Source organism: Lepidochelys olivacea (genome assembly GCF_965140295.1).
Source record: "Lepidochelys olivacea isolate rLepOli2 genome assembly, chromosome: 3".
NCBI lineage: Eukaryota > Metazoa > Chordata > Testudines > Cheloniidae > Lepidochelys > Lepidochelys olivacea.
The window spans coordinates 196848358-196869444 of NC_140413.1; the positions used below are offsets into that span (position 1 = coordinate 196848358).

General features: G+C 42.3%; 1 protein-coding gene across 4 annotated transcripts in view; it reads left to right on the forward strand.

Annotated features, from left to right (window-relative positions):
* Positions 1–21087, forward strand: part of WDPCP (WD repeat containing planar cell polarity effector) — a 281255-nt gene that overhangs the window by 170488 nt on the left and 89680 nt on the right. For all 4 annotated transcript variants that reach the window (XM_084623394.1, XM_084623391.1, XM_084623392.1 and 1 more), the window contains one exon: positions 19859–19922. In XM_084623394.1, coding sequence (XP_084479520.1) covers positions 19859–19922 — 64 coding nt within the window. The remainder of the gene's footprint in view (positions 1–19858; positions 19923–21087) is intronic.

The window sequence follows — 21087 nt, forward strand, 5'->3', positions numbered from 1 at the left end:
TCATCTCAGGCATTGGCACCCTGACAGCAGGATTGTCTGGCTATGTAGACTCCCTCCTCAGGCCCTACGCTACCAGCACTCCCAGCTACCTTCGAGACACCACTGACTTCCTGAGGAAACTACAATCCATCGGTGATCTTCCTGATAACACCATCCTGGCCACTATGGATGTAGAAGCCCTCTACACCAACATTCCACACAAAGATGGACTACAAGCCGTCAAGAACACTATCCCCGATAATGTCACGGCTAACCTGGTGGCTGAACTTTGTGACTTTGTCCTTACCCATAACTACTTCACATTTGGGGACAATGTATACCTTCAGATCAGCGGCACTGCTATGGGTACCCGCATGGCCCCACAGTATGCCAACATTTTTATGGCTGATTTAGAACAACGCTTCCTCAGCTCTCGTCCCCTAAAGCCCCTACTCTACTTGCGCTATATTGATGACATCTTCATCATCTGGACCCATGGAAAAGAAGCCCTTGAGGAATTCCACCATGATTTCAACAATTTCCATCCCACCACCAACCTCAGCCTGGTCCAGTCCACACAAGAGATCCACTTCCTGGACACTACAGTGCTAATAAACAATGGTCACATAAACACCACCCTATACCGGAAACCTACTGACCGCTATTCCTACCTGCATGCCTCCAGCTTTCACCCTGACCACACCACACGATCCATCGTCTACAGCCAAGCTCTGCGATACAACCGCATTTGCTCCAACCCCTCAGACAGAGACAAACACCTACAAGATCTCTGTCAAGCTTTCTTACAACTACAATACCCACCTGCAGAAGTAAAGAAACAGATTGATAGAGCCAGAAGAGTTCCCAGAAGTTACCTACTACAGGACAGGCCTAACAAAGAAAATAACAGAACGCCACTAGCCGTCACCTTCAGCCCCCAACTAAAACCCCTCCAACGCATTATTAAGGATCTACAACCTATCCTAAAGGATGACCCAACACTCTCACAAATCTTGGGAGACAGGCCAGTCCTTGCCTACAGACAGCCCCGCAACCTGAAGCAAATACTCACCAACAACCACATACCACACAACAGAACCACTAACCCAGGAACTTATCCTTGCAACAAAGCCCGTTGCCAACTGTGCCCACATATCTATTCAGGGGACACCATCACAGGGCCTAATAACATCAGCCACACTATCAGAGGCTCGTTCACCTGCACATCCACCAATGTGATATATGCCATCATGTGCCAGCAATGCCCCTCTGCCATGTACATTGGTCAAACTGGACAGTCTCTACGTAAAAGAATAAATGGACACAAATCAGATGTCAAGAATTGTAACATTCATAAACCAGTCGGAGAACACTTCAATCTCTCTGGTCACGCGATCACAGACATGAAGGTCGCTATCTTAAAACAAAAAAACTTCAAATCCAGACTCCAGCGAGAAACTGCTGAATTGGAATTCATTTGCAAATTGGATACTATTAATTTAGGCTTAAATAGAGACTTGGAGTGGCTAAGTCATTATGCAAGGTAGCCTGTTTCCTCTTGTTTTTTCCTACCCCCCCCCCCCAGATGTTCTGGTTTAACTTGGATTTTAACTTGAAGAGTGGTCAGTTTGGATGAGCTATTACCAGCAGGAGAGTGAGTTTGTGTGTGTATGGGGGTGGGGGGATGTGAGAACCTGGATTTATGCAGGAAATAGCCCAGCTTGATTGTCATGCACATTGTGTAAAGAGTTGTCACTTTGGATGGGCTATCACCAGCAGGAGAGTGAATTTGTGTGGGGGGGTGGAGGGTGAGAAAACCTGGATTTGTGCTGGAAATCACTTTAGATAAGCTATTACCAGCAGGACAGTGGGGTGGGAATAGGTATTGTTTCATATTCTCTGTGTATATATAAAGCCTGCTGCAGTTTCCACGATATGCATCTGAGGAAGTGAGCTGTAGCTCACGAAAGCTTATGCTCTAATAAATTGGTTAGTCTCTAAGGTGCCACAAGTCCTCCTTTTCTTTTTGCGAATACAGACTAACACGGCTGCTACTCTGAAACCTTTGTTTCAGTAGTATTGCTAATGAATTTTTCTTAAGCCAGCTCCACTACAGGTTTCAATTTCAGTCAGATACTGTGAAACCATGTAAATGGGTCCGAGATTTAATTCTCTGGTGAAGATCACAGAACAAGCAAAATTGGGCAAAGTATCAGAAAAGAATAAACAGGACGATATAATTCCCAAGGAAGCCAATCCTGTGAAGCATTAGCAACAGAAATTTCTGTAGCCTCACAGTAAAAAAGATACTGGGCCAGATTTTGTGCTGCACCTCCTGGAAGGCACACCTGGGAGTGGGGGAAAGCCGAAAAGGTGGCTGTATGTCGTCTCTGGGATTCTGGGCCTGACCCCCAGCATACTTGGAGCAGTCCCAAGGGCCACTCTAATTTACTGCAGCTTCCCACAGGCAGCTTCCCACAGGCAGCATGGCCCAGAATGAGAATATTGCAGAGTTACACACTGTCTCCCGTTCTCCGACATACCTCTATAGCTTGGGCTGCATTAGAAGGGAGGGACATAGAGCTGTTGCACCAGCCAGTGCTACCCAGGGAAACCCCTATGTCAAGACAACGAGGAGTCCTTGTGGCACCTTAGAGACTAACACATTTATTTGGGCATTAGCTTTTGTGGGCTATAACACACTTCATGCATCTGATGAAGTGGGTTATAGTCCACAGAAGCTTATGCTCAAATAAATTTGTTAGTCTCTAAGGTGCCACAAGGACACCTCATTGTTTTTGCTGATACAGACTAACACGGCTACCCCTTTGAAACCTGTCCCTATGTCAAGGCTATTCCTCCATGGATGGTTAAACTGGCTTTACAGCAGACAAGTCAGAATGAGGACCATTGGTTAGTTTTAGTGTGTGATGTGTTTATCTGTGTATGTAAGATCCTGATCTTGCAGGTGTGTGGAATTCTCATTAAAGTACATGGGGTTTTGAGAGTGGATCAGTTACAGGAACAGCTACGGTAAAATACATCCAAGTTCTGGATAAGTCCAGTGCACAATCTTCACTATCAAAAGCACGATGCCCTCAATAGAGCCTAGAGTATCTTCTTGGTGTTAAAAAGGGGATCTTCCTACCCAGTTTCACGTCTCCTACCCATCTTGAGCTTCAGCCAGGTATTTCTCATCCATATTTCAATTTCTTTCTGACACTTGACAGCTGAGGAACATCATTTACACGATGATAAGAGTGAGAGGGTTGCAACTGAAACAAAAGAAAGGCTGGAAGAGAATCGCTAAAAGAAATGCAGAGATTTTAACACCCTCGTGCTTTGGCACTGCCATCTTTGGTTCAGGGTAACCTGAGAATTTGCATTCTCTGGATTAGTAACCTAGCAAACCTACAATCAGTAAATGTGAGCATGGTCTCTATATGTATTGTTTCCACATCACTGTCTCTGACCCGTTCACAGCAAGATATAATTGATGCTGAGGTAAGTTTTCTGATGGTGAAGGGAGGGAGAGACAGAGAGACTTGAAAAAACTTTTATAGAGAGAGATTCAAAGGCACAAAGAGCAGTTAGGCAGCCAACTTCCTTTGAAAATTTCCATGTTATACAAAAAAGAAAAGGAGGACTTGTGGCACCTTAGAGACTAACCAATTTATTTGAGCATAAGCTTTCGTGAGCTACAGCTCACTTCATCGGTAGCTCACGAAAGCTTATGCTCAAATAAATTGGTTTGTCTCTAAGGTGCCACAAGTCCTCCTTTTCTTTTTGCGAATACAGACTAACACGGCTGCTACTCTGAAACCTGTTATACAAAGTGATAGCTATAGCGGAATGAGAGTAATGCACTCTGGGGTGCATAACTCAGCAACTCATTAACTATAGACTGGGACCAAATTTCTAAATATGGATTTAAATACTTAAATTTAGGCACCCAACTTTGAAAAATTTGGCCTAATACATTATTTTCTTGTGGCTGCACCATATGTGTACACCTTTGTCCATTGTTAGGCAGGAGGGAGAATTGCACCTGTAACTCATGGAAAGATAAGGCAGGGGAGGGAAGTGCATCCATCTTAACTTGAATATCAAATTCCCATCTGCCGCGGTTTGAAATTGCTGAGATATCACACTCAGATAAGAGAGATTCATAATGGAGGCAGCAACTGATCCTTAACCATCGCTGTGATGCGGGGCCCCTGCGATGGAGCTGCCTTTGGTGTGTATACAGGCTGATATGTTTGCTCAATAAAATACAGCTTCCAAGACATGATCACCAGAGTGAGAGGGCTAAAGCAAGAACAGAAGAAAAGCTGAAGATAATTAATGGAATGAAGGCTGGGATTTAATAGACAGGGTTGAGCAAAATAAATATGAAACAACAGGTGTCATCAGCTCTTATCTGGATTTTTAATTAACATCTGTTTTTAGCCTAGAGTACTTTGGAAGAGTATGTTGGAGGGTGTCTGTATTTTAAGATAAAGGTATGCGGTTGAGAAGTTACTAAGTTGTGAAAGGTTGTAGGAACTGAAAGGTTAGGAGGGTGTGTGTGTTGAGGGTGGGTGTTAGTTGCAGCTTATAGAAACCTGAAGGAAAGCCACTATGATAAAATTGCGAGGAAGGAAGATATTGCTATGGCAACAAAATATATTCTCTTGAAGGAGAATGAGTATGATAAAGCAAATTTGTTGTGTGGGAAATTCAAAGGAAATGAAGGTTATAAGAGAGAGAAAATAGTGAAATATAATTTACAAAGAAACAGCTCTCTTACCATTTTAATTGAATAATATTTTACTCTTCTCTAGCACCTTCCATTGAAAATCTCAAAGCACTCTACAAACATGAAAGAATGAATCCACATGACGTTCCTCTGAAATGGGAAAGTATTGTTCTTCCCAAGAGTTGTCCTTCCAAATGCCTAACCCACATTTTGCAAAGACCTTATGTGACTTCCCCAGGATCATACAGAAAAGTGTGAGCTGGGTTGGGTATAGAACCTATATTTCTACTAATAATTCTGTGTTTGACTATCCTTCTCCTCCATCCAGACTTCCATTAATTCAGTGTTCTGTTTAGTTGCACAAAAGCCAGGAAACTCAGAGTGAAGGTTCCCACAGTAAATCTTCCCTCTTTCATATGTGCGTTACAGAAAGGGGTTTCTTTATTACAGTCTCTCCCAACACGAAGCACTGGTGCACTAAGTACTCAACAAATAGCATAATGGAAAGGAACAGCACTGTATTTTCTATATTGTTTGTATGCGTCTGCCATTAAGACTGAGCAAATACATTGAACAGTATATGTTTTATATTTAATCTGCCATTTTAAACACAATTTCAGCTGCATATGGAACATTTTATGACTGGATCTGTATTTCAATTCCTTTCTCTTATATAAAATAAACTCACCTCTATCTGAGAAGAAGCATACACGTTTTTATATGGTCACATGAATCATTTCATTGAAGAATCAGTTTAGGGTTTATTGTATTTATAGAGTAGAATACAAAAACAACACAGGGAGAAGAGTTTCAAAGCATGATTTCATATAATCTTACAGAGCAAATAGTAGGATTGTTTTGTGTTGGGAATATTTTTTGCAGGTTCACAGCAAATTAAACCCATGAGGAAATTCTTTGGCCATGGTGTCATACACTCAGACTCCTCATATTAGCTTCCTTTTCCAATTTATTTTTGTGGTGTTTGCGCCATACCTCTTTATATAAAGGGCATTCAGTTCTCCATCCAGAGCTTTATACTGTAGTCTTAGACCTGTGTGTTTCTTCTCAATAAGCTATAAACTTATATAAGGACCTCCTTTAGCGATACGTAGCTTAACAATATAAATAAAATAAAATCAAAATAACAGAAACTCTTGAATGGCTTAAAACTGCTGTGCTGTGTAAATTGTTACTCATTAATCTTTATGTAGGATGCACGTGTGTATGACTTCCAGAGCATTACACTACAGGTTTCCCTCATAAGTCATTAAAGACCCAATTCAGTAAAGCACTTAAGCACATGCTTAACTTTAAGCATGTATTTAAGTCTTATTGAAGCCAGTGGGTCATAAGCAATTTTAGGTGAAGAATGTGACTAATAAATCTGATTTTTTTCTTGGGACAGTGTCCTAGTTTTCCAATGCTAGGACTTACCAAATCCAACTTGTGCAGAAGAGTAATTCATTCCAACTGTAAGTATATAAAATTATATTTTTAATCCTTTGGTAGAAAGTAGTTGTCTTTTTAATGTTCCAGGCATTGTGCTATAAAACAGACTCTTTTGTTGAGTGATAAAAAATTAAATTTGATTTGAATCTCATTTTCCAAAGTTGGCAAAATTAGCAGCCAACTTTGCTGACACTATGAATTGTTTTTTGTCCTTGAAAATAGTCTCTGTCATTGGGACTTTAATTTTCCTATTCTTCTTTGCCTACTACAGCCTGTAGCAGCCTATAGGAAGAGAAAAAACAATGTGTGATATAATTAATATAAAGTTAGTCTGGCTAGTCCAATATCTAATGTCTATAATTGATTGTGAGTATTGCCAACTCCAATCAAAATCATACATCACTTTGTTATATCTGAAGCTGGCATTTAAGAAACACAAATAAAACTTTTACTAGCCTAATTTTATAAAAGCAACTTTAATAAATTATACTTTTCTTATAATTTAAAAACCCTCTAGAAACACAAACACTTCCATCCATTGTTGGCTTCTTTTTCATGTTTCCTACCTAAGGGGCGAATCCAGTAATCAGTCAAGTAACTATGTTTGTTCCTCAAGGATCATAAAAAGAAAAGTCTCTTCCCTTCTTCCAGGCCACTCCTTAGGGTATGTCTACACTACGGAATAAGGTCGAATTTATAGAAGTCGGTTTTTTAGAAATCTGTTTTATATATTCGAGTGTGTGTGTCCTCACAGAAAATGCTCTAAGTGCATTAAGTGCATTAACTCGGCGGAGTGCTTCCACAGTACCGAGGCTAGAGTCAACTTCCGGAGCGTTGCACTGTGGGTAGCTATCCCACAGTTCCCGCAGTCTCCGCTGCCCATTGGAATTCTGGGTTGAGATCCCAATGCCTGACGGGGCTAAAACATTGTCGCGGGTGGTTCTGGGTACATATCGTCAGGCCCCCGTTCCCTCCCTCCCTCTGTGAAAGCAAGGGCAGACAATTGTTTCGCGCCTTTTTTCCTGAGTTATCTGTGCAGACGCCATACCATGGCAAGCATGGAGCCCGCTCAGGTAACCATCACCCTACGACTCCTGGGTGCTGGCAGACGCGGTACGGCATTGCTACACAGTAGCAGCAACCCCTTGCCTTGTGGCAGCAGACGGTACAGTACGACTGGTAGCCGTCATCGTCATGTCCGAGGTGCTCCTGGCCACGTCAGCTGGGAGCGCCTGGACAGACATGGGCGCAGGGACTAAATTTGGAGTGACTTGACCAGGTCATTCTCTTTAGTCCTGCAGTCAGTCCTATTGAACCGTCTTATGGTGAGCAGGCAGGCGATATGGATTGCTAGCAGTTGTACTGTACCATCTTCTGCCAGGCAGGCAAGAGATGAGGATTGCTAGCAGTCGTATTGTACCATCTTCTGCCAGGCAGGCAGGAGATGAGGATGGCTAGCAGTCGTACTGTACCATCTTCTGCCGAGCAGCCATGACATGTGGATGGCATGCAGTCCTTCTGCAACATCTGCTGCCAGCCAAAGATGTAAAAGATAGATGGAGTGGATCAAAACAAGAAATAGACCAGATTTGTTTTGTACTCATTTGCTTCCCCCCCTCCCCTGTCTAGGGGACTTCATTCCTCTAGGTCACACTGCAGTCACTCACAGAGAAAGTGCAGCGAGGTAAATCTAGCCATGTATCAATCAGAGGCCAGGCTAACCTCCTTGTTCCAATAAGAAAAATAACTTAGGTGCACCATTTCTTATTGGAACCCTCCGTGAAGTCCTGCCTGAAATACTCCTTGATGTAAAGACACGCCCTTTGTTGATTTTAGCTCCCTGAAGCCAACCCTGTAAGCCGTGTCGTCAGTCACCCCTCCCTCCATCAGAGCAACGGCAGACAATCATTCCGCGCCTTTTTTCTGTGCGGACGCCATACCAAGGCAAGCATGGAGGCCGCTCAGCTCACTTTGGCAATTAGGAGCACATTAAACACCACACGCATTATCCAGCAGTATATGCAGCACCGGCACCTGGCAAAGCGATACCGGGCGAGGAGGCGACGTCAGCGCGGTCACGTGAGTGATCAGGACATGGACACAGATTTCTCTGAAAGCATGGGCCCTGCCAATGCATGCATCATGGTGCTAATGGGGCAGGTTCATGCTGTGGATCACCGATTCTGGGCTCAGGAAACAAGCACAGACTGGTGGGACCGCATAGTGTTGCAGGTCTCGCACGATTCCCAGTGGCTGCGAAACTTTCGCATGCGTAAGGGCACTTTCATGGAACTTTGTGACTTGCTTTCCCCTGCCCTGAAGCGCATGAATACCAAGATGAGAGCAGCCCTCACAGTTGAGAAGCGAGTGGCGATAGCCCTGTGGAAGCTTGCAACGCCAGACAGCTACCGGTCAGTTGGGAATCAATTTGGAGTGGGCAAATCTACTGTAGGGGCTGCTGTGATGCAAGTAGCCCACGCAATCAAAGATCTGCTGATATCAAGGGTAGTGACCCTGGGAAATGTGCAGGTCATAGTGGATGGCTTTGCTGCAATGGGATTCCCTAACTGTGATGGGGCCATAGATGGAACCCATATCCCTATCTTGGCACCGGAGCACCAAGCCGCCGAGTACATAAACCGCAAGGGGTACTTTTCGATAGTGCTGCAAGCTCTGGTGGATCACAAGGGACGTTTCACCAACATCAACGTGGGATGGCCGGGAAAGGTACATGACGCTCACATCTTCAGGAACTCTGGTCTGTTTCAAAAGCTGCAGGAAGGGACTTTATTCCCAGACCAGAAAATAACTGTTGGGGATGTTGAAATGCCTATATGTATCCTTGGGGACCCAGCCTACCCCTTAATGCCATGGATCATGAAGCCGTACACAGGCAGCCTGGACAGTAGTCAGGAGCTGTTCAACTACAGGCTGAGCAAGTGCAGAATGGTGGTAGAATGTGCATTTGGACGTTTAAAGGTGCGCTGGCGCAGTTTACTGACTCGCTTAGACCTCAGCAAAACCAATATTCCTGCTGTTGTTACTGCTTGCTGTGTGCTCCACAATATCTGTGAGAGTAAGGGGGAGACGTTTATGGCGGGGTGGGAGGTTGAGGCAAATCGCCTGGCTGCTGGTTACGCACAGCCAGACACCAGGGCGGTTAGAAGAGCACAGGAGGGCACGGTACGCATCAGAGAAGCTTTGAAAACCAGTTTCATGACTGGCCAGGCTACGGTGTGAAAGTTCTGTTTGTTTCTCCTTGATGAAACCCCCCGCCCCTTGGTTCACTCTACTTCCCTGTAAGCTAACCACCCACCCCTCCTCTCTTCAATCACCGCTTGCAGAGGCAATAAAGTCATTGTTGCTTCACATTCATGCATTCTTTATTCATTCATCACACAAATAGGGGGATGACTACCAAGGTAGCCCAGGAGGGGTGGTGGAGGAGGGAAGGAAAATGCCACACAGCACTTTAAGCACAGCACTTTAAAAGTTTACAACTTTAAAATTTATTGAATGACAACCTTCTGTTTTTTGGGCAATCCTCTGTGGTGGAGTGGCTGGTTGGCCGGAGGCCCCCCTACCGCGTTCTTGGGCGTCTGGGTGTGGAGGCTATGGAACTTGGGGAGGAGGGCGGTTGGTTACTCAGGGGCTGCAGTGGCAGTCTGTGCTCCAGCTGCCTTTGCTGCAGCTCAACCATATACTGGAGCATACTGGTTTGGTCCGCCAGCAGCCTCAGCATTGAATCCTGCCTCCTCTCATCACGCTGCCGCCACATTTGAGCTTCAGCCCTGTCTTCAGCCCTCCACTTACTCTCTTCAGCCCGCCACCTCTCCTCCCGGTCATTTTGTGCTTTCCTGCACTCTGACATTATTTGCCTCCACGCATTCGTCTGTGCTCTGTCAGTGGGGGAGGACAGCATGAGCTCGGAGAACATTTCATCGCGAGTGCGTTTTTTTTTCTTTCTAATCTTCACTAGCCTCTGGGAAGGAGAAGATCCTGTGATCATTGAAACACATGCAGCTGGTGGAGAAAAAAAAAGGGACAGCGGTATTTAAAAAGACACATTTTATAAAACAGTGGCTACAGTCTTTCAGGGTAATCCTTGCTGTTAACATTACATACATAGCACATGTGCTTTTGTTACAAGGTCACATTTTGCCTCCCCCCACCGCGTGGCTTCCCCCTCAAACCTCCCCCCTCCCTGTGGCTAACAGCGGGGAACATTTCTGTTTAGCCACAGGAAACAGCCCCGCAGGAATGGGCTACTCTGAGTGTCCCCTGAAGAAAAGCACTCTATTTCACTCTCACTCTCCTGAGGATAACACAGAGAGATAAAGAACGGATGTTGTTTGAATGCCAGCAAACATACACTGCAATGCTTTGTTCTACAATGATTCCCGAGTACGTGTTACTGGCCTGGAGTGGTAAAGTGTCCTACCATTAAGGACGCAATAAGGCTGCCCTCCCCAGAAACCTTTTGCAAAGGCTTTAGGACTACATCTAGGAGAACCGTGAATGCCAGGGCAAAGTAATCCTTTCACATGCTTGCTTTTAAACCATGTATAGTATTTTAAAAGGTACGCTCACCAGAGGTCCCTTCTCCGCCTGCTGGGTCCAGGAGGCAGCCTTGGGTGGGTTCGGGGGATACTGGCTCCAGGTCTAGGGTGAGAAACAGTTCCTGGCTGTCGGGAAAACCGGTTTCTCCGCTTGCTTGCTGTGTGCTATCTACAACCTCCTCCTCATCATCATCTTCTTCGTCCCCAAAACCTGCTTCCGTATTGCCTCCATCTCCATTGAAGGAGTCAAACAACACGGCTGGGGTAGTGGTGGCTGAACCCCCTAAAATGGCATGCAGCTCATCATAGAAGCGGCATGTTTGGGGCTCTGACCCGGAGCGGCTGTTCGCCTCTCTGGTTTTCTGGTAGGCTTGCCTCAGCTCCTTCAGTTTCACGCGGCACTGCTTCGGGTCCCTGTTATGGCCTCTGTCCTTCATGCCCTGGGAGATTTTGACAAAGGTTTTGGCATTTCGAAAACTGGAACGGAGTTCTGATAGCACGGATTCCTCTCCCCAAACAGCGATCAGATCCCGTACCTCCCGTTCGGTCCATGCTGGAGCTCTTTTGCAATTCTGGGACTCCATCATGGTCACCTGTGCTGATGAGCTCTGCGTGGTCACCTGCAGCTTGCCACGCTGGCCAAACAGGAAATGAGATTTAAAAGTTCGCGGTTCTTTTCCTGTCTACCTGGCCAGTGCATCTGAGTTGAGAGTGCTGTCCAGAGCGGTCAGAATGGAGCACTCTGGGATAGCTCCCGGAGGCCAATACCATCGAATTGTGTCCACGGTACCCCAAATTCGAGCCCGCAAGGTCGATTTAAGCGCTAATCCACTTGTCAGGGGTGGAGTAAGGAAATCGATTTTAAGAGCCCTTTAAGTCAAAATAAAGGGCTTCATTGTGTGGACGGGTGCAGGTTTACATCGATTTAACGCTGCTAAATTCGACCTAAAGTCCTAGTGTAAACCAGGGCTTAGTTGCTACTGAATAAGCTCTGTGTCCAGTGTGCCTCTTCCTATGCAAGGGTTTGGGCAATAGATCCTGTAGTCATGAATCTGCTGGCCACGTCTCCACCAACCTCCAACCAACTTTCCAACAGCTTTCCTTTCCCAGTTTCAGAATCCCATGGTGCCCAGTGGGAGTGGGGACCCTCCCTCTGCATGGGCTCTCAGTGTCTGGTTGGCCCATAAGCATGTTCCCTGATCTGAGGAGCTCACAATCTAAAGACAGAAAACTCAGATTTGCCCCTAAGTGCTTATGTAGCAGCATATGGTTGGCCAAGTGATACAAATTATCATCTCTGAAGTCAGATTCTTGTGTAAACGATTTTTTAAAAAGCAGTTAGTAGCCACGGTTTGAATTTTTAGCTCTGATTTATGTGATGCTTTTGGAACACTTACTGGGGGAAAAACTGGTAAGTTGCAGCAAATAAACATTCAGTGGCTTATCCGTTTCTCCCAAAGCATATCAGAAATACAATGGACCACTGTTTCTTTTGACTCATCTCCTGTCTAGGCATATTGAAAATATTAGGTAAGTTCAGTATTGCCAGCCCCAGACATTCAAAAATCATGAGTCAGGCACCCAAAATCATGAGATTTTTTTTTTTTTAATGGTCTGCTCTTTTCCTTTGCCTTTTGGTTTCTTAGCCTTCAGGGCTCTCTTGGGGATCACCCAAACAGGAGAACAAGAAACTTGGGGTGAAATCAATGGGGTCAAAATGTTGCCCTTTCTTTGGGTTTCAAATGAAATCTGAGATTCTCACATAATCATTTGTCTCCAGGAGTTGACATTTTAGGTAAAACATCAAATATCATAAGATTCACAGTAAAATTATGAATATGATAGTGAGAGTTAGCAACACTGTATAAAATAACTAGGAAGTGATTCCTTGACAACAGAATGGTGTTGGGATTCTGTAACTTATTGTGTATTCTGTAGATTAAAACTTAAATAATTGCATATTCTAATTGCCTCTGAATTTACAGGAATTTAACTCAAAGAAACTTCTTCTGAAAGTCTATAGAATTTCATGCCTTGTCTTGTCAAAGTCGCATTGAAGTAAAAAATTATTCCACCTAAATCTGACTTTCTGCATGTAAATGTGCATGTTTTAAATTAAAACACGAGTGCTAAAGCCCTACACCAAGATGTTCAAAAATGGATGCCTGAAGCTCGACACTAAAAAACATAGTGAGGTGCCTAAATAAGTGGCCTAATATTCAAAATGTTGAGCACCCAGCAGAACCCATTTAAAATCAGGCTACTTATTTAGGTGGCCAGCCACCCACTTTTTAAATCCTTGGCCCAGTTCTCGCTGAACATTTTCTGCCTGATCTCCCACACTAGTGCGGTTAGCATTCTTTTAAAACATGTAACTTCATTTTTAGTTTTGTCTAATTTTAAAAGAAAAAAATATTGTAGATAAAAGAAAAGCAGTACTTATTTTGAAAAATCATGCAAACTGCTTCTGTTCCAAAACTTGCTGATATGAGAACGTATGGGAAATGTCTTCTTTTATGAATAATAATTAATATTATTGGGCTTATGAAATGGGCAAAATGCCTAGAAAGTGAATGAAAGAATGAGCTATTAAATTGAAATATTAAATGAAATAATTGAATTTAAAGAGATCATGTAAACCCTGCCGTAAATGTTGGGCGTTGTAGATGATTGAATGTATTTTCATCATCTGTTTATATGCTTAAATACAATTGCTTGATGTAAGTAAACACTTGATTGATATTCCGAATACTTAAAAATTTGCATATGCGTCACACAATATTGAACAATTAAAACTTAATTTCAGTGGAATTTGATTGCATGTAAATTTTTTTTTTCAATATTCATTTTTGTCTGTTGTCTTTTCTCAGTATGTATTTAAATATTCCTTTTTATAATGCGTATCATCCTTGATTGGACTGCTAGATGAGGAGAGCTCAAGATTTCTTCAATTAAAAGGAAGGGTTTGTAAATAATATTTGTGCCACCCTTCTGCCACGGATTATTTTCTAAATATTGTGTACTCTTATTGAAGACAAGAAAAAAATAATGCAGCAGTCCTCCTTTATCGGCCCAGCATAAGGAATATGCTTACATGGTCAATGGGCATGTCTAAGAAGGCTTGGTGGTGGTAACTAGTCCCTAAAGAAATGCTTCCACCTTGTCTACAGTATATTTCCTACTCTGTTTCTCTGTCTCTGCTCAGATTTTTTTCCTGTTGCTTCTTATAACTGGCTGTAGAAGATCTCACACTTGATGCACTAATATACTGTATATATTTTACAAATACCCCCCTCCCACACACACAGTTTGACCACTTTCAGAGCCATGAAATTCAGAGTGAAAGACAAAAAGAACAGGAGTACTTGTGGCACCTTAGAGACTAACACATTTATTAGTTTATAATAAATTTATAATATATTTATTATATTATATTATATATTATAATAATAGTTTATAAGCTTTTGTGGGCTACAGCCCGCTTTATCGGATGCATAGAATGGAACATATAGTAAGAAGATACATATATACATACAGAGAAGGTGGAAGTTGCCATACAAACTGTAAGAGGCTAATTAATTAAGATGAGCTATTAATCAGCAGGATAAAAATGAGTGAAAGATGAATCACTATCTTGAAGCCTCTGCGTTATGGTTAGGTATTGCAGTATATAGATAGCCAAAATCTGCCCTCCACTACACCTGCAGAGCCCCCAGTTGAAATCAGTGAGACCCTTCCTCCCCTGCTTATATCCAGGACATGAATTTGGTTCACTGTACATAAAGGTAAGGTATATTAAATAAATTAGGTTTAATTTTTGTACAATTACAAAATTAGGGGGTGAAAGAAATGTAATTGGGGGTGAAAGAAATGTAATCTGCAGGACAGATCCTTGGCCGTGCGGTGGCAGGTGCCTCCCCTTCCCCGCACCCCCACATTGCCCCTGGCCCCTGCTGCCTCTCCCGGCCCCCTATCCATTCCTCCCATTGCCCCTGGTCCCCACTGCCTCCCTACCCACCTCCCCATCCAGGGCTTAATTTGTCCCCAGGCTTGCTGGGGCTTAGCAAGTCTACAGTGAAAAATGGGTATTTGTACGTTTGTTAATGTCACCTTTCACAGCAGACGTTGTAACTATCTGGGAGGCTGTGAAAAAGTGATATTAACATATAACTATCACTTTTCACAACAGCAGACTTACTAGCTAGCAAATCTTTAAAAAAAGCAAAAGAAACAACAACAAAAAAGAGAAGAACCTGCAAAGCATCTTATTGGTGCTTCTAAACCGTTTAGGTCCAGTAAAGAATAGAGACAACTGTACATTATTTTTATCATTAAGTCTGCAAAAAAAACCTACATAAATAAATTACAATGATTTGGACATGTATATGTGCATATTTATTTGTTTTTCCTAAAGTTGATTACGGTAAGTATTTTAGGAAAAATTGTCAGAGCGACCCCCAGTAAGAGTTGGTGGTTGCACACTGAGGCCATCAAAACATTTGTTGTAACTTAAAGTCATCATTGATTTAACACTAGTGTAGATTTAACAGGGCAGATTACAGACTGAGTGCCCTATTCCCCTCCTTTCTTATGCTGGCATAAATCAAGAGTAACCCCACTAAAATCGATGGCATGACACTGGTGTAAAAGTAATATAAGTGAGATAAGAATCAAGCATTCAGCTTTTATGGTTTTGTCAGTTTAAGTCACACTTTTAACACAGGGAGACAGCAAGGTCCAGCCCCCCAGTTTGGAAGCCAGGAGATCTAGATTCTATTCCTAAATCTGTCTTTTTCATCCTATGTAATCTTGGGCAAGTCATTTAATCTTTCTCTGCTTCAGTTTCCCCATCTGTAAAATGGGATGATAATACCCATCTTTCAAAGTGTTAGGAGCCCTGTAGATAGAAAGTAGTTATATAAGAACATACTAGTAGTATCATTTATTATATTAGGTTTTATACTTAATATTCCATACCCTAAACAGCTCATAGAATAATGCTTTACTATTTGCCCTATATAGTTGAACAGTATGTAAGTGCTAATCTCTAAGGTCATATTTCTGTTGGCTATCACTTTGACCAAACAAGTGGCTGAACTTCATAGTTTACAGGTAGATTTTCTTCTCTCTTTTTTTCAAAGCCTTGATTACTAGAGTTATTTTGAAGCAATCAGTAAGTTACAGTGTTTGCTTCAGGATTGGTAGTATATCAGCACCATTCTGAAGGCAACAAATTTTCTGCCCTGTAATCTTAATGCAGAAACAAAAGGTGGATTTTTTTTATTGTTTAGGGGGCAGATAACTATGAATGGAGTGTGCTAGAAATAATAAGAGCTCTCCCCACAACAAAACCCTGTTGTAAAACAAGCATGATCTGTTTGCCGGGATCTTTGCACTAATGCATCACACAGGACACTTTCTAATTGTCCCTACAGAATGAAAATAGAATGTTACACACCAAAGAGACTTTAAAAAAAGGTTTGCAAATAAAGCTAGTTTGAAGGGGGAAAAAAAACCAAAAGCCTCGCATTCTTGACAGATTTAATATTGGTTGCATAAGTAATCCAAACTTGTCACTTTCATTTGAAAACACTGCCTCATTTAAGAGCAATACTACTTATAATAATTTATGACGTCTCTGTGATTGTTCTTTCCAGCTCTCTTGGTTTGTGAAGAGCATTTCTTTGGTAGATAGTTTTTTCCAGTACAGCTCTGGAAATAACAAGCTGGCTTTACGGTTTTCTGAGTAGGGGCCATAATGAGACGGAAGTATGTCTGTTGATTAAAGGGAAAAAATTGAAATCGTTATGAGACAGAAAAGAACTGATAGTTTTAAGGCCATGATTCCATTCTGCAGGTCACTCAAAGGAAAATATTACTTTTCATTTTTGGTAGCAAGTATGGTCTTGGCTGGAGCAGATCTCATTCAAATTGTTCCTTTAACAGTTGCCATGTAAAAACGAAGACACAGTGTAGACGTATTCTTGTTGGTATTTTACAGGGCATGTTTCACTGAACTATTCAGTCTCCTATTTTCCTTCTTGGGATTGAGGATGTGTTTTTATTCTGTATTTGAGAAACGTAGGAATAAGAACTGTCATTTAATTTTGGGGTGCCTCCTGAAAAAGGTATAAATGATACTAACATATATGTACCGCTGTAACATCTATGTATGTATTTCTCTCAGTTAAAGCATTTGATTAAAAAGAAATATGGAATGCAATGTATTTTAATGTAGTATCCTTCATACAAAGTATTACAAAAACTTCAGAGATATAGATGTGTGACAGGTCTGGTGCGCTGCCTGGACCCCAGTAATAAAGGAGTTAACTTCAGCTCCACTTTCCCCTCCCCTTATGGGGTGCTCAGGGGAAGGACTGTAAATTAGTGATTGGAAGACACAGTGGGAAATTGGCTTTAGGAAGCTAGGAGTCCACACCCAGGGGCATAGGAATGCCAAGCTGGAGAGTTTGTTTCCTTTTCTGCTTATGTTAATTTATTTTGCTTTCTTGTCACCAGCATCATCCCTTGAGGGAAAGCACTTGCTGGCTATCTCTAGGTTCCATTCTGCTGTGTCATTCCACCAGCATACTATAGAAGAAAAAGAGCAAGAAGGCTTTTCAGAGCTGGGTAGAACAAGGCTTTGGCCCAGGCTAGAAACATAGGAATTGCCATACAGGATCAGATAAGTGGTCCATCTAGTCAGACAGTTTCACCCATCAAAGGAAAGAAGGGCTGCGTTCTTCCCTGTGCACCTTCACTAACTGAGAAAAAGCCCCAGCACTGCCCACTAACTTTCCTGATCTAATCAAGCCTGTGTACACCCAACAGAATATTGACAGACCACTAATAGATTGTCTTACAAAATCCACTGAGCACTCACAAAACACATCTTTTGAACCCTCTTAACTAACAAATCACAATCAGTTTTCACCAGACCATCATCTGTGACCTCCCGCTGCCTAATTTCAAGTTTCTGTCATCTACAAGTGACACAGTACAGCTGTTATTTTAAAAAAAAGTCACAAATGTTTTTCATAATGGGGGAAGAACTATTATTTTCCATTGTCTTCGTTCTCAAAAATAGCAGAATTGCTTTGGCTCAAACTTTCAAATAAAATCTGTTCCCTGACTGAGAATAAATCTGATAAATTTTGGCCAGAAAGGTAAAAGATTAAAAAAGTTATAAGCAACTAAATATTACCTCTTAAAATGGAAACACTTGTGCATCCTTAACAATGGGCACACTGTGCTTATAATCACTGAGATGTTTTATTTTATTTTAGTTTTTGTTATTCTGCAAATCAAAAAAATAATCTTTTTAAAATACACTATTTCATTTCGTATAGATTTTTCAGACTGTTTACAAGAATAAAACTTTACCAGAAAACATATACACTATAAAAAAATCAAAATCTCACATTATTCAACTGAACTGTAATATGGTGAAACATGCAGACAGCATAATAGATTAGTAAACCTTTTTCCATATCAAGACTTTCTTTTCCGTACTGTCCTCTCTAGCTGGACCCTCACCTTCCATTTAACAAGTGCAGAGTGGTTTTGATACTCTGTAATGAGAATTCTTCTAGATTCCCTGACATAATACATGATCTCTCATTACATGAGCATGATCTAGGAGCAGTTGTCGAAGTGTGGTCTGTGGTGCTGGTTGGGTACACAAAGCACTTGATGGTACCCTATAGAGGGCTGACTCTCCTTGGCTTCAGTTGCTTCTATAGATGTCCACCTTTTGTATTAAAAACATAGATCAATGCTCTCTTGATATTTCTTTCTCGTGTAAGCATTTGCTGTAGTTGCTGCTGGATGGTGCATGTTCTTGAATGAGAAAGGAAGTGGTCCATGGGATTGCATTTGGGAGAGGCTACTGTCCAGAAGGCAGTCTCTCTATTAAAATGTTTACATTCTGAAACAGTTTGGGAACACTTGGACTAGTGATCTGAATATAGGAGTGGGAACCAAAAGTGAAATCATGATCCCAGTGCTGATACAGATTCCTTCTGTAGGCAGGCAGCTCACGCGCTGTAAAAGGGGGATACGGGCTGACACTCTGCCTTCTAAATCCACATTCAGAGGGGACCCTTTGCTTGTGGATCTCCCCTCTTCTCCCATGCAGAACTGAGGCTCCATCACCTCTATGGCCCTGTTCTCCTCTTCACCAGACCCTGCAGAGAACTCTCAGCAAGTCTGGAGATGTGGGCTAGAAAAGGGGCCATTCTGGGTAGGGAGAAGAGTCTGTGGGACAGGGGGTGTTCTATTGCCTCGCTTCCCTTTCCAGCCCTGTCGAGCTTACCCAGACAAGATAGCACGGCCTCTAGGGCAGTGGTGGGTCCATCAGGGTAATCTGCTGGCGGGCCACGAGACCGTTGGTTTATGTTGACCGTCCACAGGCTCGGCCGCCCGCAACTCCCAGTGGCCATGGTTCCCATTGACCGGGAATGGCCCACCACTGCTCTAGGGGGTCCCTGGAGTCTGTCACTGTGAGTTAGCATGACTCTAATGGAACTGCATTGTCAGGGAGTGGGCTGGAGGGAGGTTGCCAGAGTCCAGAGCCAGTGCAATGACACACACCTTCCACATGGACCCCTGGATTCCAGACAGGTTTGGGGTGGGTACATTAGTCTTTTCTGGGGGGATTCTCACAGATTTCTCCCCTAGCTCTTTCTCTCACAGGTTTTACCATGACTGGGGCCAATAATATTTACCTACTTAGCTCCTAGGGCTGTTATAAGGATTAATTTGTTATGTCCTGATCCTGTATGATGCTAAACACCCTCAATTCCCATTGACGTTAACTAGATCAAAACATGCTGATTGTTTGCTCAAATGTTTAGAAGATGAAAGTGCTCAGTGGTGTTGCCATCATCATATTTCATAGTTCTGTGATCTCCAGGCTATCACACAAATGGTTTCACCAGTCACCTGGGGCCTCCCTTTTTGGGATTCATAATAAATGCAATATATGTTTTAGATGAGAACTGGAGCAGGGGCAGCACACCTCATTGATTTTTACGAGCTGTCAGTTCATCTGCACATTAACACAGAGCATGCTGGATCTCTCAAACTGGTGTTCTCCTCCTCAGCAAATGATACATTTCACCTTTTCTTGCAGGTATCAGAGATTTGAAAAGGCATTTCTGCTCGCTGTTGACATAGGTGCTCGTGACCTGTTTATGGTGAGTCATTCCTGTAGATGGCTTTGTGATTGCTGTTCTTGAGATGAGTTAGTTGTCAGCTTTTGTGCACATTAAAAAGGATCAGTGTCATTTGCAGTCTTAGACACATACTGGAGAAGGCTTTATTCTACTTGCCATCATGAAACTGGTCAATAGCAATCTAGTAGCTTTTGAGTTGCTGACATTTTCCTTGCCAGGGCCTCAAGACTGTTTTATGTTTTTCAGGAATTAATATATACATTCTTGAACTTTCCTCCTCCTCCTGCTGTGTCAGATGTGGGTGCATGTCATCTTTCACTCTAATAAGCTTATATGTTTCTAATCCATTCCTTTAAGAAGTACAGCTGCAGAGGCCAGGACACAAGAGCAGACCATATCCTGGGGATCCTGAATGCTCTCAGTATGTCTCTTAGGTTTCTGTGGAAAGTGACAAATTATGAACGCTCCTTCAGGTACTTTTAAAACAACAAAGCTGCAACGTCAACCCAAGCAGTTTTACATTTTGTGCACTCTTTCGCCCTCCCATTTAATTAGCTACAAAAGTAAAATTAACCGGTTCTTAAAAGGTCCTATGTGCAGGGTCTGCAGGAGGCTCTTGTTTTATAAGATCTTGCACCACAATGTCACAGTGAGGTCAGATGGACAAAGCCAGTAGTTCTTTCCTCATCTCTCAGCATGTTGCTGCTATGCAGCTGATTTAGTTGTTTTCAAAGAACAATAGGGAAAGGGCTTGTTTTTAAAAAAAAAAAAAAAAAAAAAGCCCTTTGAAAGTCTCATTTGCTTGACTCTTTTGCATAATGAAGACATTCTGTTGTTTAAGCTTTGGCACTAGATGTTAATATTATTTATCCCATTAAGTCACTTGCCCTGCTAGTTTGATCTTGATATTTAAATTGTATGTTAAATAACACAATTAAATCCTTCTTCTATGGGTTATAAAAAGTCCTCTCTAATTATATAAAGAGTTCTGTAAATCTTTTGATGCTTTTTTCGACAGCTCTAATCATTTGGCTTGTTCCATCTAATTAGAAAGATGTGTATACTGTGATAAACTTTTCTAAGTATGCATCAAAAGAATGTGATGGGAATATCATACTTTTAGGGAAATCATTACATATTTTTGTAATTATTTATATCCCCTCGAAACCGTGTTTTTTTTCTTTTC